This window comes from Ascaphus truei, chromosome 6, assembly GCF_040206685.1.
Source record: "Ascaphus truei isolate aAscTru1 chromosome 6, aAscTru1.hap1, whole genome shotgun sequence".
Lineage (NCBI taxonomy): Eukaryota > Metazoa > Chordata > Amphibia > Anura > Ascaphidae > Ascaphus > Ascaphus truei.
The window spans coordinates 48,614,112-48,630,050 of record NC_134488.1 but is presented as its reverse complement, the minus strand read 5'-3'; the positions used below and the strand labels follow the sequence as shown (position 1 = coordinate 48,630,050).

Below are 15,939 nucleotides of genomic sequence, written 5' to 3'. Positions count from 1 at the left end.
CACCTCTCTCTGCCGTTCCTCCCAGGGCCAGGAAAGCGATTCCTCCGAGACGTCCGTGCGCGGTCCCCGGATCAAGCACGTCTGCCGGAGAGCCGCAGTGGCACTGGGACGCAAGAGGGCGGTGTTTCCGGACGACATGCCCACCCTGAGTGCCTTACCGTGGGAGGAGAGAGAGAAGGTTCTGTCTTCCATGGGGAATGACGGTGAGTTTATCTGGGAGGATCTCCCACGTTTCCCGGGGGCGGGGGCAGGGAGGCGTGTCACGGGAGCACACGTCAGAGACACCAGCAGAAAAAAAGCCTTTACATTGCCACAAAAGGAATGGACGTGTAACAACACACGTGGATTTATTTGGTCCCGAGTGCTCAAAGGGCTGCAAGCTGCTGATGTCATATCTGATACAGGAAACACTAGCTGCTGATGTCATATCTGATACAGGAAACACTAGCTGCTGATGTCATATCTGATACAGGAAACACTAGCTGCTGATGTCATATCTGATACAGGAAACACTAGCTGCTGATGTCATATCTGATACAGGAAACACTAGCTGCTGATGTCATATCTGATACAGGAAACACTAGCTGCTGATGTCATATCTGATACAGGAAACACTAGCTGCTGATGTCATATCTGATACAGGAAACACTAGCTGCCGATGTCATATCTGATACAGGAAACACTAGCTGCCGATGTCATATCTGATACAGGAAACACTAGCTGCCGATGTCATATCTGATACAGGAAACACTAGCTGCTGATGTCATATCTGATACAGGAAACACTAGCTGCTGATGTCATATCTGATACAGGAAACACTAGCTGCTGATGTCATATCTGATACAGGAAACACTAGCTGCTGATGTCATATCTGATACAGGAAACACTAGCTGCCGATGTCATATCTGATACAGGAAACACTAGCTGCCGATGTCATATCTGATACAGGAAACACTAGCTGTCGATGTCATATCTGATACAGGAAACACTAGCTGCCGATGTCATATCTGATACAGGAAACACTAGCTGCCGATGTCATATCTGATACAGGAAACACTAGCTGCCGATGTCATATCTGATACAGGAAACACTAGCTGCCGATGTCATATCTGATACAGGAAACACTAGCTGCCGATGTCATATCTGATACAGGAAACACTAGCTGCCGATGTCATATCTGATACAGGAAACACTAGCTGCCTATGTCATATCTGAAACAGGAAACACTAGCTGCTGATGTCATATCTGATACAGGAAACACTAGCTGCCGATGTCATATCTGATACAGGAAACACTAGCTGCCGATGTCATATCTGATACAGGAAACACTAGCTGCCGATGTCATATCTGATACAGGAAACACTAGCTGCCGATGTCATATCTGATACAGGAAACACTAGCTGCCGATGTCATTTCTGATACAGGAAACTCTAGCTGCCGATGTCATCTGATACAGGAAACACTAGCTGCCGATGTCATATCTGATACAGGAAACACTAGCTGCCGTTGTCATATCTGATACAGGAAACACTAGCTGCCGATGTCATATCTGATACAGGAAACACTAGCTGCCGATGTCATATCTGATACAGGAAACACTAGCTGCCGATGTCATATCTGATACAGGAAACACTAGCTGCCGATGTCATATCTGATACAGGAAACACTAGCTGCCGATGTCATATCTGATACAGGAAACACTAGCTGCTGATGTCATATCTGATACAGGGAAACACTAGCTGCCGATGTCATATCTGATACAGGAAACACTAGCTGCTGATGTCATATCTGATACTAGCTGCTTCTGCTGATGTCACAGGTGACACAGGAAACGGCGATCTTGAAGCTGCTGATGTCACAGGTGACACAGGAAACGGCTTTCTTGCAGCTGTAATAGGAAGCAGTAGGGACGCTCCCGTATATACGATGCACTGTAGGAGGGAGTCCTGGTTCCATGTGGTCAATATAGTGAACCGCTCTCTGCCCACTCTCTGCCCGCAGACAAATCGTCCATCGCCGGCTCTGAAGACGCCGACCCCCCCGGCTCCGCCACTCAAGCCCATCAAACAGGTGACGCGTAACAAGGCCCCGCAGGAGCCTGCCGTTAAGAAAGGTCGCCGCTCACGGCGCTGTGGGCAGTGCCCAGGCTGCCAGGTGCCAGAGGACTGTGGGGTCTGCACCAACTGCCTGGATAAACCCAAATTCGGGGGGCGCAACATCAAGAAGCAGTGCTGCAAGTAAGGACCCCCCGGGGAGGTAACATGCTATCAGACCCAGGGGGGTGGGGGGGGGTAACATGCTATCAGACCCGGGGGGTTGTAACATGCTAATCACTGAGACCCTGGGGAGGTAACGGGGGGGGGGGGGGCGGGATAACAAGCTAATCATGAGACCCTGGGGGGGTTTAACATGCTAATCACTGAGACATTTGGTAGGTTTTCAGTCTGTTTCCGTGTGTGTGACTGCCCTTTAACCCATGAAACCCCTCACGGTTACTCGGTCACTTACGTGACCTAGCAATAAGTCATTTCCCTCCTGCTCCCTGACCCACCGTCTGTTTCCTTGTCGCTGCAGGATGAGGAAATGCCAGAACTTGCAGTGGATGCCGTCCAAGGCTTACCTGCAGAAGCAAGCAAAGGGTGAGCAGGCCGCCTGAGCCCTGCCTGCCGGAGGGGGCCTGTAACGCACTGTCCCGTCTCACTGGCGTCTCTCTCCTTCACAGCGGCCAAAAAGAAAGATAAGAAGGCCAAAGGGAGCGAGAAGGAGATCCCGGCGGTCAAGAGCCCCCCAGAACCCACTCCAAAGGCGGCCACTCCCCCCAGTGCTCCGCCTCCTGCGCGAGAAGAGCCGCCGGTGCCACCCCCGAAAAAGAGCGAGCCCCCCAGGAAGGCGAGCGAGGAGAAGGCGAGCGTGGAGGAGGGTCAGCCCGTCCCAACCTGCGAGGCCAAGCCGCCCTCTGGCCCGCCCCCTCTGTCCACGCAAAGCCCCCCTCCCGCCTCAGACCAGCCCCCCACCGCCAGCCAGGAAGGAAGCTCCGAAAACAGGCCCCAGCGAGTCCAGGAAAAAGCAGCCGCCTGCCCTCACAGACACCGGTGGGTGAAAAGGGGTCCGCCACACGGCAACCTGTGGCATTTAGGGCTTTATTTACTAAGCTGCACCACACTTTCTGTTCTGGATGCCGCCTTGGGCCCCGTTTAATTGGATGGGCAGTGAAGGGCAATGTAAGCGTGTGGGAGGGGGGGTCTGGCAGAGTAAGCGTGTAGGGGGGGGTGTCTGGCAGTGTAAGCGTGTGGGGGGGGTCTGACAGTGTAAGCGTGTGGGGGGTGTCTGGCAGTGTAAACGTGTGGGGGGGGTCTGGCAGTGCTAGCGTGTGGGGGGGGTGTCTGGCAGTGTAAGCGTGTGGGGGGGTCTGGCAGTGTAAGCGGGTGGGGGGGGGTCTGGCAGTGTAAGCGTGTGGGGGGGGGGGTGTCTGGCAGAGTAAGCGTGTAGGGGGGGGGTGTCTGGCAGTGTAAGCGTGTGGGGGGGGGTCTGACAGTGTAAGCGTGTGGGGGGTGTCTGGCAGTGTAAGCGTGTGGGGGGGGTCTGGCAGTGTAAGCGTGTGGGGGGGGTGTCTGGCAGTGTAAGCGTGTGGGGGGGGTCTGGCAGTGTAAGCGGGTGGGAGGGGGTCTGGCAGTGTAAGCGTGTGGGGGGGGTGTCTGGCAGAGTAAGCGTGTAGGGGGGGGGTGTCTGGCAGTGTAAGCGTGTGGGGGGGGGTCTGACAGTGTAAGCGTGTGGGGGGTGTCTGGCAGTGTAAGCGTGTGGGGGGGTCTGGCAGTGTAAGCGTGTGGGGGGGGGGTGTCTGGCAGTGTAAGCGTGTGGGGGGGGGGTCTGGCAGAGTAAGCGTGTAGGGGGGGGTGTCTGGCAGTGTAAGCGTGTGGGGGGGGGTCTGACAGTGTAAGCGTGTGGGGGGGTGTCTGGCAGTGTAAGCGTGTGGGGGGGGTCTGGCAGTGTAAGCGTGTGGGGGGGGTGTCTGGCAGTGTAAGCGTGTGGGGGGGGTCTGGCAGTGTAAGCGGGTGGGAGGGGGTCTGGCAGTGTAAGCGTGTGGGGGGGGTGTCTGGCAGAGTAAGCGTGTAGGGGGGGGGGTGTCTGGCAGTGTAAGCGTGTGGGGGGGGGGGTCTGACAGTGTAAGCGTGTGGGGGGTGTCTGGCAGTGTAAGCGTGTGGGGGGGTCTGGCAGTGTAAGCGTGTGGGGGGGGGGTGTCTGGCAGTGTAAGCGTGTGGGGGGGGGGTCTGGCAGAGTAAGCGTGTAGGGGGGGGTGTCTGGCAGTGTAAGCGTGTGGGGGGGGGTCTGACAGTGTAAGCGTGTGGGGGGTGTCTGGCAGTGTAAGCGTGTGGGGGGGGGTCTGGCAGTGTAAGCGTGTGGGGGGGGGTGTCTGGCAGTGTAAGCGTGTGGAGGGGTGTCTGGCAGTGTAAGCGTGTGGGGGGGGGGGCTGGCAGTGTAAGCGTGTGGGGGGGGTGTCTGGCAGTGTAAGCGTGTGGGGGGGTCTGGCAGTGTAAGCGGGTGGGGGGGGGGTCTGGCAGTGTAAGGGTGTGGGGGGGGGTCTGGCAGTGTAAGCGTGTGGGGGGGGTCTCTGGCAGAGTAAGCGTGTAGGGGGGGGTGTCTGGCAGTGTAAGCGTGTGGGGGGGGTCTGACAGTGTAAGCGTGTGGGGGGTGTCTGGCAGTGTAAGCGTGTGGGGGGGGTCTGGCAGTGTAAGCGTGTGGGGGGGGGGGTGTCTGGCAGTGTAAGCGTGTGGGGGGGGGGGGTCTGGCAGAGTAAGCGTGTAGGGGGGGGTGTCTGGCAGTGTAAGCGTGTGGGGGGGGGGGGTCTGACAGTGTAAGCGTGTGGGGGGTGTCTGGCAGTGTAAGCGTGTGGGGGGGGTCTGGCAGTGTAAGCGTGTGGGGGGGGGTGTCTGGCAGTGTAAGCGTGTGGAGGGGTGTCTGGCAGTGTAAGCGTGTGGGGGGTGTCTGGCAGTGTAAGCGTGTGGGGGGGTCTGGCAGTGTAAGCATGTGGGGGGGTCTGGCAGTGTAAGCGTGTGGGGGGGGTCTGGCAGTGTAAGCGTGTGGGGGGGTCTGGCAGTGTAAGCGTGTGGGGGGGGTCTGGCAGTGTAAGCGTGTGGGGGGGCTCCAGTGGGACTGTCCCCGGGGCTCTGCTTCTCTCCCTGAACGTTCGGTCACTGCTTCTCTTTCGCAGGCGCCGAGCAAAACAAACACAAGAAGCTGACAGCGAGACTGGGAGCGCTGATGAAATCAAAACCAAAGGAAAAGGTAAGGACATGACGGTGTATATACACGGAGGGAGTGAGATATATATATATATATAGATATATATAGATATACAGTATATATCTTTATATTGTGTGTGTGTGTGTGTGTGTGTGTGTGTGTGTGTGTGTGTGGGTGTAAGAAAGGAGACCAAGACCTCAAGAACTTCAAATCAAGAGTTTTACAATAATCCTCACTAATCGGCTGCCACAAACGCTGCATTTCCCCGGCCTACAGGACACGCGGATGTCACAGTGGACACAACACAATGGATGACTTCCAAGTCATAGAATAGGGGATTTCCCCTCAGCTTAGGATTCATAGATTGTGCGCATTTCATTCTGTCTACACTTCAGCGGTGTTCAGTGCTGAAGAAGCGTAGATTGATATTATAAAGAATATTGCAGAGAAATGCCACATCAACCATCAGATGACACTGTGTCACCAGGATCAGCAAGGGAGTGCGGCAGGGAGACACCGTGTCACCAGGATCCGCAAGGGGAGTGTGGCAGGGAAATACCGTGTCACCAGGATCAGTAAGGGAGTGCGGCAGAGAGATACCGTGTCACCAGGATCAGCAAGGGAAGGCGGCAGGGAGATACCGTGTCACCAGGATCAGCAAGGGAGTGCGGCAGGGAGACACCGTGTCACCAGGATCCGCAAGGGAGTGCGGCAGGGAGACACCGTGTCACCAGGATACGCAAGGGAGTGCAGCAGGGAGACACCGTGTCACGAGGTTCAGCAAGGGAGTGGGGCAGGGAGATACCGTGTCACCAGGATCAGTAAGGGAGTGGGGCAGGGAGATACCGTGTCACCAGGATCAGCAAGGGAGTGCGGCAGGGAGACACCGTGTCACCAGGATCCGCAAGGGAGTGGGGCAGGGAGATACCGTGTCACCAGGATCAGTAAGGGAGTGCGGCAGGAAGACACCGTGTCACCAGGATTAGCAAGGGAGTGAGGCAGGGGACACCGTGTCACCAGGATCAGCAAGGGAGTGTGGCAGGGAGACGCCGTGTCACCAGGATCAGCAAGGGAGTGTGGCAGGGAGACACTGTGTCATCAGGATCAGTAAGGGAGTGTAGCAGGGAGACACTGTGTCACCAGTATCAGTAAGGGAGTGTAGCAGGGAGACACCGTATCACCAGGATCAGCAAGGGAGTGCGGCAGGGAGACACTGTGTCATCAGGATCAGCAAGGGAGTGTGGCAGGGAGACACCGTGTCACCAGGATCCGCAAGGGAGTGCGGCAGGGAAATACCGTGTCACCAGGATCAGTAAGGGAGTGTAGCAGGGAAATACCGTGTCACCTGGATCAGCAAGGGAGTGCGGCAGAGAGATACCGTGTCACCAGGATCAGCAAGGGAGTGCGGCAGGGAGACACCGTGTCACCAGGATCCGCAAGGGAGTGCGGCAGGGAGACACCGTGTCACCAGGATCCGCAAGGGAGTGCGGCAGGGAAATACCGTGTCACCAGGATCAGTAAGGGAGTGCGGCAGAGAGATACCGTGTCACCAGGATCAGCAAGGGAAGGCGGCAGGGAGATACCGTGTCACCAGGATCAGCAAGGGAGTGCGGCAGGGAGACACCGTGTCACCAGGATCCGCAAGGGAGTGCGGCAGGGAGACACCGTGTCACCAGGATCCGCAAGGGAGTGCGGCAGGGAGACACCGTGTCACCAGGATACGCAAGGGAGTGCAGCAGGGAGACACCGTGTCACGAGGTTCAGCAAGGGAGTGGGGCAGGGAGATACCGTGTCACCAGGATCAGTAAGGGAGTGGGGCAGGGAGATACCGTGTCACCAGGATCAGCAAGGGAGTGCGGCAGGGAGACACCGTGTCACCAGGATCCGCAAGGGAGTGGGGCAGGGAGATACCGTGTCACCAGGATCAGTAAGGGAGTGCGGCAGGAAGACACCGTGTCAACAGGATTAGCAAGGGAGTGAGGCAGGGGACACCGTGTCACCAGGATCAGCAAGGGAGTGTGGCAGGGAGACGCCGTGTCACCAGGATCAGCAAGGGAGTGTGGCAGGGAGACACTGTGTCATCAGGATCAGTAAGGGAGTGTAGCAGGGAGACACCGTATCACCAGGATCAGCAAGGGAGTGCGGCAGGGAGACACTGTGTCACCAGTATCAGTAAGGGAGTGTAGCAGGGAGACACCGTATCACCAGGATCAGCAAGGGAGTGCGGCAGGGAGACACTGTGTCATCAGGATCAGCAAGGGAGTGTGGCAGGGAGACACCGTGTCACCAGGATCCGCAAGGGAGTGCGGCAGGGAAATACCGTGTCACCAGGATCAGTAAGGGAGTGTAGCAGGGAAATACCGTGTCACCTGGATCAGCAAGGGAGTGCGGCAGAGAGATACCGTGTCACCAGGATCAGCAAGGGAGTGCGGCAGGGAGACACCGTGTCACCAGGATCCGCAAGGGAGTGCGGCAGGGAGACACTGTGTCACCAGGATACGCAAGGGAGTGCAGCAGGGAGACACCGTGTCACGAGGTTCAGCAAGGGAGTGGGGCAGGGAGATACCGTGTCATCAGGATCAGTAAGGGAGTGGGGCAGGGAGATACCGTGTCACCAGGATCAGCAAGGGAGTGTGGCAGGGAGACACCGTGTCACCAGGATCCGCAAGGGAGTGGGGCAGGGAGATACCGTGTCACCAGGATCAGTAAGGGAGTGCGGCAGGAAGACACCGTGTCAACAGGATTAGCAAGGGAGTGAGGCAGGGGACACCGTGTCACCAGGATCAGCAAGGGAGTGTGGCAGGGAGACGCCGTGTCACCAGGATCAGCAAGGGAGTGTGGCAGGGAGACACTGTGTCATGAGGATCAGTAAGGGAGTGTAGCAGGGAGACACTGTGTCACCAGTATCAGTAAGGGAGTGTAGCAGGGAGACACCGTGTCATCAGGATCAGCAAGGGAGTGCGGCAGGGAGACGCCGTGTCACCAGGATCAGCAAGGGAGTGCGGCACTGAGACACCGTGTCACCAGGATCAGCAAGGGAGTGCGTCAGGGAGACACCGTGTCACCAGGATCAGCAAGGGAGTGTAGCAGGGAGACACCGTATCACCAGGATCAGCAAGGGAGTGCGGCAGGGAGACACCGTGTCACCAGGATCAGCAAGGGAGTGTGGCAGGGAGACGCCGTGTCACCAGGATCAGCAAGGGAGTGTGGCAGGGAGACACCGTGTCACCAGGATCCGCAAGGGAGTGGGCAGGGAGATACCGTGTCACCAGGATCAGTAAGGGAGTGCGGCAGGAAGACACCGTGTCAACAGGATTAGCAAGGGAGTGAGGCAGGGGACACCGTGTCACCAGGATCAGCAAGGGAGTGTAGCAGGGAGACACTGTGTCACCAGTATCAGTAAGGGAGTGTAGCAGGGAGACACCGTATCACCAGGATCAGCAAGGGAGTGCGGCAGGGAGACACCGTGTCACCAGGATCAGCAAGGGAGTGCGGCGGGGAGACGCCGTGTCACCAGGATCAGCAAGGGAGTGCGGCAGGGAGACACCGTGTCACCAGGATCAGCAAGGGAGTGTAGCAGGGAGACACCGTATCACCAGGATCAGCAAGGGAGTGTGGCAGGAAGACACCGTGTCAACAGGATTAGCAAGGGAGTGAGGCAGGGGACACCGTGTCACCAGGATCAGCAAGGGAGTGTAGCAGGGAGACACTGTGTCACCAGGATCAGTAAGGGAGTGCGGCAGGAAGACACCGTGTCAACAGGATTAGCAAGGGAGTGAGGCAGGGGACACCGTGTCACCAGGATCAGCAAGGGAGTGTGGCAGGGAGACGCCGTGTCACCAGGATCAGCAAGGGAGTGTGGCAGGGAGACACTGTGTCATGAGGATCAGTAAGGGAGTGTAGCAGGGAGACACTGTGTCACCAGTATCAGTAAGGGAGTGTAGCAGGGAGACACCGTGTCATCAGGATCAGCAAGGGAGTGCGGCAGGGAGACGCCGTGTCACCAGGATCAGCAAGGGAGTGCGGCACTGAGACACCGTGTCACCAGGATCAGCAAGGGAGTGCGTCAGGGAGACACCGTGTCACCAGGATCAGCAAGGGAGTGTAGCAGGGAGACACCGTATCACCAGGATCAGCAAGGGAGTGCGGCAGGGAGACACCGTGTCACCAGGATCAGCAAGGGAGTGTGGCAGGGAGACGCCGTGTCACCAGGATCAGCAAGGGAGTGTGGCAGGGAGACACCGTGTCACCAGGATCCGCAAGGGAGTGGGCAGGGAGATACCGTGTCACCAGGATCAGTAAGGGAGTGCGGCAGGGAGACACCGTATCACCAGGATCAGCAAGGGAGTGCGGCAGGGAGACACCGTGTCACCAGGATCAGCAAGGGAGTGCGGCGGGGAGACGCCGTGTCACCAGGATCAGCAAGGGAGTGCGGCAGGGAGACACCGTGTCACCAGGATCAGCAAGGGAGTGCGTCAGGGAGACACCGTGTCACCAGGATCAGCAAGGGAGTGGAGCAGGGAGACACCGTATCACCAGGATCAGCAAGGGAGTGCGGCAGGGAGACACCGTGTCACCAGGATCAGCAAGGGAGTGTGGCAGGGAGACGCCGTGTCACCAGGATCAGCAAGGGAGTGTGGCAGGGAGACACCGTGTCACCAGGATCAGCAAGGGAGTGCGGCAGGGAGACACCGTGTCACCAGGATCAGCAAGGGAGTGCGACAGGGAGACACCGTGTCACCAAAGCTTTTCACAGAAACACTTGGAAGAATTGTGATTGGGAATAAAAAGGAATAAAAATAAACACTGGCTACTTGAATCACCTACGATTTGCAGGCGACAAATCCAGACGGTCTCCAGTAACAGATCAGAGAACACGCCGGAGTGAGACAGAAAGTGGCCTCCGTGTGAATCTCAGCGAGAGTAAAGTGATGCTCAACAAACGTGTCCCCTCTGTGAGGGTTGGAATAAATGGAACAGAACTAGAAGGGGAAGACAATGGCTGCCTCGGCCGGTGAGGAACAATGGGTGGGACCTTCTGAAGGAAATCAGTAAGAGAATGAAGATGGGATGGAGGCGTTGGGAAGAAGCAAGACAATCTTACAAGGGAATCTTCCCCTGAGCCGTGTCTGACCCGTGTATCCTGCCCGTGCTCACGTATGTGTGTGACCGTGTATCCTGCCCGTGCTCATGTATGTGTGTGACCGTGTATCCTGCCCGTGCTCACGTATGTGTGTGACCGTGTATCCTGCACGTGCTCACGTATGGATGTGACCCGTGTATCCTGCCCGTGCTCACGTACGGGTGTGACCCGTGTATCCTGCCCGTGCTCACATATGGAAGTGACCCGTGTATCCTGCCCGTGCTCACATATGTGTGTGACCGTGTATTCTGCACGTGCTCACATATGGAAGTGACCCGTGTATCCTGCCCGTGTATCCTGCCCGTGCTCACATATGGGTGTGACCCGTGTATCCTGCCCGTGCTCACGTATGGATGTGACCCGTGTATCCTGCCCGTGCTCACGTATGGGTGTGACCCGTGTATCCTGCCCGTGCTCACGTATGTGTGTGACCGTGTATCCTGCCCGTGCTCACGTACGGGTGTGACCCGTGTATCCTGCCCGTGCTCACGTATGGGTGTGACCCGTGTATCCTGCCCGTGCTCACGTATGTGTGTGACCCGTGTATCCTTCACGTGCTAACATATGGAAGTGACCCGTGTATCCTGCCCGTGCTCACGTATGTGTGTAACCGTGTATCCTGCACGTGCTAACATATGGAAGTGACCCGTGTATCCTGCCCGTGCTCACGTATGTGTGTAACCGTGTATCCTGCCCCTGCTCACGTATGGAAGTGACCCGTGTATCCTGCCCGTGCTCACGTATGGAAGTGACCCGTGTATCCTGCCCGTGCTCACGTATGGAAGTGACCCGTGTATCCTGCCCGTGCTCACGTATGGGTGTGACCCGTGTATCGTGTGTGTGTGTATACACATACAAATGAACGATGTAGAAGTATAATTTTTGGATCCCAGAGGTCCTGTAGAGTTTGTTTTATCTGCAAAGTGTTCCCTCCTGGAATAAACAGCATCCGCTAACTATCGCCTTTGTACCGTTAAGAGCATTGTGTCAGGCTGCCGAGCGTTCGTGTGCAGAGACTTGTGCTTGAGAAGGCGTTAGATGGCTGAGCGCTCTGCTGGGGTGCTAGAGAAGGCGTTAGATGGCTGAGCGCTCTGCTGGGGTGCTAGAGAAGGCGTTAGATGGCTGAGCGCTCTGCTGGGGGTACTAGAGATGGCGTTAGATGAGAGAGCGCTCTGTGCTGGGGTGCTAGAGAAGGCGTTAGATGGCTGAGCGCTCTGTTCTGGGGGTGCTAGGGAAGACGTTAGATGAGAGAGCGCTCTGTGCTGGGGTGCTAGAGAAGGCGTTAGATGGCTGAGCGCTCTGTTCTGGGGGTGCTAGGGAAGACGTTAGATGAGAGAGCGCTCTGCTGGGGTGCTAGAGAAGGCGTTAGATGGCTGAGCGCTCTGTTCTGGTGGTGCTAGAGAAGGCGTTAGATGGCTGAGCGCTCTGTGCTGGGGGTGCTAGAGAAGGCGTTAGATGGCTGAGCGCTCTGTACATGGTTTGGGACGTCCTGTTTGCTGACGTAGGTAATGAGTTAACACTTTCTCTCCAGGAAAAAACACTTCCTGTCAGCAAGCCTGAGACCTTCAACCTGCTCACCCCGCTGTCCAACGGGGGCAGCTCCCGGCAGAAGCCCCCTGCAGACGGCGTGCACAGGGTCCGCGTGGATCTGAAGGTATTACTATTCCCCACGGTGTTTACTATTTCTGAGGGTGTTCCTCGGTGAATATCCGCCCATCAGTTCTATAACTAGAGATCGACATATGGGGGCAGTGACCCTCTCCCTCTCTGAGCCTCTCCCTCTTTGAGCCTCTCCCTCTCCCAGCCTCTCTGAGCCTCTCCCAGCCTCTCCCTCTCCCAGCCTCTCCCTCTCCCAGCCTCTCCCAGCCTCTCCCTCTCCCAGCCTCTCTGAGCCTCTCCCTCTCTGAGCCTCTCCCTCTCTGAGCCTCTCCCTCTCTGAGCCTCCCAGCCTCTCCCTCTCCCAGCCTCTCCCTCTCCCAGCCTCTCTGAGCCTCTCCCTCTCCCAGCCTCTCCCTCTCCCAGCCTCTCCCTCTCCCAGTCTCTCCCTCTCTGAGCCTCTCGCAGCCTCTCCCTCTCCCAGCCTCTCCCTCTCCCAGCCTCTCGCTCTCTGAGCCTCTCCCAGCCTCTCCCTCTTTGAGCCTCTCCCAGTCTCTCCCAGTTTCTCCCTCTCCCAGCCTCTCCCTCTCTGAGCCTCTCCCAGCCTCTCACTCTCCCAGCCTCTCTGAGCCTCTCCCTCTCCCAGCCTCTCCCTCTGCCAGCCTCTCCCAGCCTCTTCCTCTCTGAGCCTCTCCCAGCCTCTCCCTCTCTGAGCCTCTCCCTCTCCCAGCCTCTCCCTCTCCCAGCCTCTCCCTCTCCCAGCCTCTCCCTCTCTGAGCCTCTCCCAGCCTCCCCCTCTCTGAGCCTCTCCCAGCCTCTCCCTCTCCCAGTCTCTACCTCTCTGAGCCTCTCCCAGCCTCTCCCAGCCTCTCCCTCTCCCAGCCTCTCCCTCTCCCAGTCTCGCCCTCTCCCAGCCTCTCCCAGTCTCTACCTCTCTGAGCCTCTCCCAGCCTCTCCCTCTCCCAGCCTCTCCCTCTCCCAGCCTCTCCCTCTCCCAGCCTCTCCCTCTCCCAGCCTCTCCCTCTCCCAGCCTCTCCCTCTCCCAGCCTCTCCCTCTCTGAGCCTCTCCCTGTCTCCCCCTCTCCCAGCCTCTCCCTCTCCCAGCCTCTCCCTCTCCCAGCCTCTCCCTCTCCCAGCCTCTCCCTCTCCCAGCTGCTCCCTCTTCCAGCCTCTCCCTCTCTGAACCTCTCCCAGCCTCTCCCTCTCCCAGCCTCTCCCTCTCCCAGCCTCTCCCTCTCCCAGCCTCTCCCAGCTGCTCCCTCTTCCAGCCTCTCCCTCTCTGAACCTCTCCCAGCCTCTCCCTCTCCCAGCTTCTCCCTCTCTGAGCCTCTCCCAAGCTCTCCCCCCCTCCCCCCCCTGTCACCTCTGGGACTGTCCCCACGCAGCAACTGTAAAAATAAACCCATTATTATGGGTGTTGGCGTTCCCGTGGCGTGGCCCCACACAGCCGGCAGAGCAGCGCGCGTCTGTATATTCCGCGTGGGTAGAACGATGGTCGCCCCCATTGCCTTTCCTTTGCTTCTTGTGTAGAAATGAGTCAGTTTCTATTTTCTCTGGGTCTGTTTATTACTAATTTGGTCACTATTATTAATGACACTGCGGCCGTCGGCCAAGCAGCGTGATCCCACCCCGGCTGTGCGTGGGGTTACGCCGGAGAACCTTACTGATCAACCTCTTGGTGTCGGACACATTTCCATGTTATACTCGGCACTGCTGTAGGTGCACTTTGTTCTTCAATGCTGAAGTGACTCTTCCGTTTCAGGAGGACTGTGAGGTGGGGAACGTGTGGGAGATTGGGGGTCTGAGCATCCTCACCTCGGTCCCCATTACCCCTCGGGTGGTCTGCTTCCTGTGCGCCAGCAGCGGGCACGTAGAGGTGAGACACGGCACTGCAGGGGTTACAGTACCAGCAGGGATAGGCTCTTTATACCCCCGTCTGCAGGGTTTATTTGTAAAGCACCAACATAAGACGCAGCGCAGTACAATGGGGTACAGAGTGACATGTACAGTATTACACAAAGCGTTAGCTTTTACATTTGATTGTAGAGGATATGGGGAATGGATGGGAGTTGGGACAGGCGGAGAAGGGGAATGGATTGGAGTTGGGACAGGCGGAGAAGGGGAATGGATTGGAGTTGGGACAGGCGGAGAAGGGGAATGGATTGGAGTTGGGACAGGCGGAGAAGGGGAATGGATTGGAGTTGGGACAGGCGGACATGGGGAATGGATGGGAGTTGGGACAGGCGGAGAAGGGGAATGGATTGGAGTTGGGACAGGCGGAGAAGGGGAATGGATTGGAGTTGGGACAGGCGGAGAAGGGGAATGGATTGGAGTTGGAACAGGCGGAGAAGGGGAATGGATTGGAGTTGGGACAGGCGGAGAAGGGGAATGGATTAGAGTTGGGACAGGCGGACATGGGGAATGGATTGGAGTTGGGACAGGCGGAGAAGGGGAATGGATTGGAGTTAGGACAGGCGGAGAAGGGGAATGGATTGGAGTTGGGACAGGCGGAGAAGGGGAATGGATTGGAGTTGGGACAGGCGGACATGGGGAATGGATTGGAGTTGGGACAGGCGGAGAAGTGGAATGGATTGGAGTTGGGACAGGCGGATATGGGGAATGGATTGGAGTTGGAACAGGCGGATATGGGGAATGGATTGGAGTTGGGACAGGCGGACATGGGGAATGGATTGGAGTTGGGACAGGCGGGGAAGGGGAATGGATTGGAGTTGGGACAGGCGGAGAAGGGGAATGGATTGGAGTTGGGACAGGCGGAGAAGGGGAATGGATTGGAGTTGGGACAGGCGGAGAAGGGGAATGGATTGGAGTTGGGACAGGCGGAGAAGGGGAATGGATTGGAGTTGGGACAGGCGGAGAAGGGGAATGGATTGGAGTTGGGACAGGCGGATATGGGGAATGGATTGGAGTTGGGACAGGCAGAGAAGGGGAATGGATTGGAGCTGGGACAGGCGGAGAAGGGGAATGGATTGGAGTTGGGACAGGCGGAGAAGGGGAATGGATTGGAGTTGGGACAGGCGGAGAAGGGGAATGGATTGGAGTTGGGACAGGCGGAGAAGGGGAATGGATTGGAGTTGGGACAGGCGGAGAAGGGGAATGGATTGGAGTTGGGACAGGCGGAGAAGGGGAATGGATTGGAGTTGGGACAGGCGGAGAAGGGGAATGGATTGGAGTTGGGACAGGCGGAGAAGGGGAATGGATTGGAGTTGGGACAGGCGGAGAAGGGGAATGGATTGGAGTTGGGACAGGCGGAGAAGGGGAATGGATTAGAGTTGGGACAGGCGGAGAAGGAATGGATTGGAGTTGGGACAGGCGGAGAAGGGGAATGGATTGGAGTTGGGACAGGCGGAGAAGGGGAATGGATTGGAGTTGGGACAGGCGGAGAAGGGGAATGGATTGGAGTTGGGACAGGCGGATATGGGGAATGGATTGGAGTTGGGACAGGCGGACATGGGGAATGGATTGGAGTTGGGACAGGCGGAGAAGGGGAATGGATTGGAGTTGGGACAGGCGGAGAAGGGGAATTGATTGGAGTTGGGACAGGCGGAGAAGGGGAATGGATTGGAGTTGGGACAGGCGGAGAAGGGGAATGGATTGGAGTTGGGACAGGCGGAGAAGGGGAATGGATTTGAGTTGGGACAGGCGGAGAAGGGGAATGGATTGGAGTTGGGACAGGCGGGTAAGGGGAATGGATTGGAGTTGGGACAGGCGGGGAAGGGGAATGGATTGGAGTTGGGACAGGCGGAGAAGGGGAATGGATTGGAGTTGGGACAGGCGGAGAAGGGGAATGGATTGGAGTTGGGACAGGCGGATATGGGGAATGGATTGGAGTTGGGACAGGCGGAGAAGGGGAATGGATTGGAGTTGGGACAGGCGGGGAAGGGGAATGGATTGGAGTTGGGACAAGCGGAGAAGGGGAATGGATTGGAGTTGGGACAGGC

The 15,939-nt window shown here is 57.5% G+C and overlaps 1 protein-coding gene across 1 annotated transcript in view; it reads left to right on the top strand.

The window, feature by feature from the left end:
- The window catches only part of KMT2A (lysine methyltransferase 2A), a 102,827-nt gene that overhangs the window by 46,321 nt on the left and 40,567 nt on the right, over nt 1-15,939 (top strand). The window contains 9 exon segments of the mRNA XM_075604199.1: nt 26-203; nt 2,002-2,036; nt 2,038-2,237; nt 2,575-2,639; nt 2,723-2,999; nt 3,001-3,092; nt 5,210-5,283; nt 11,916-12,038; nt 13,743-13,856. Coding sequence (XP_075460314.1) covers nt 26-203; nt 2,002-2,036; nt 2,038-2,237; nt 2,575-2,639; nt 2,723-2,999; nt 3,001-3,092; nt 5,210-5,283; nt 11,916-12,038; nt 13,743-13,856 — 1,158 coding nt within the window.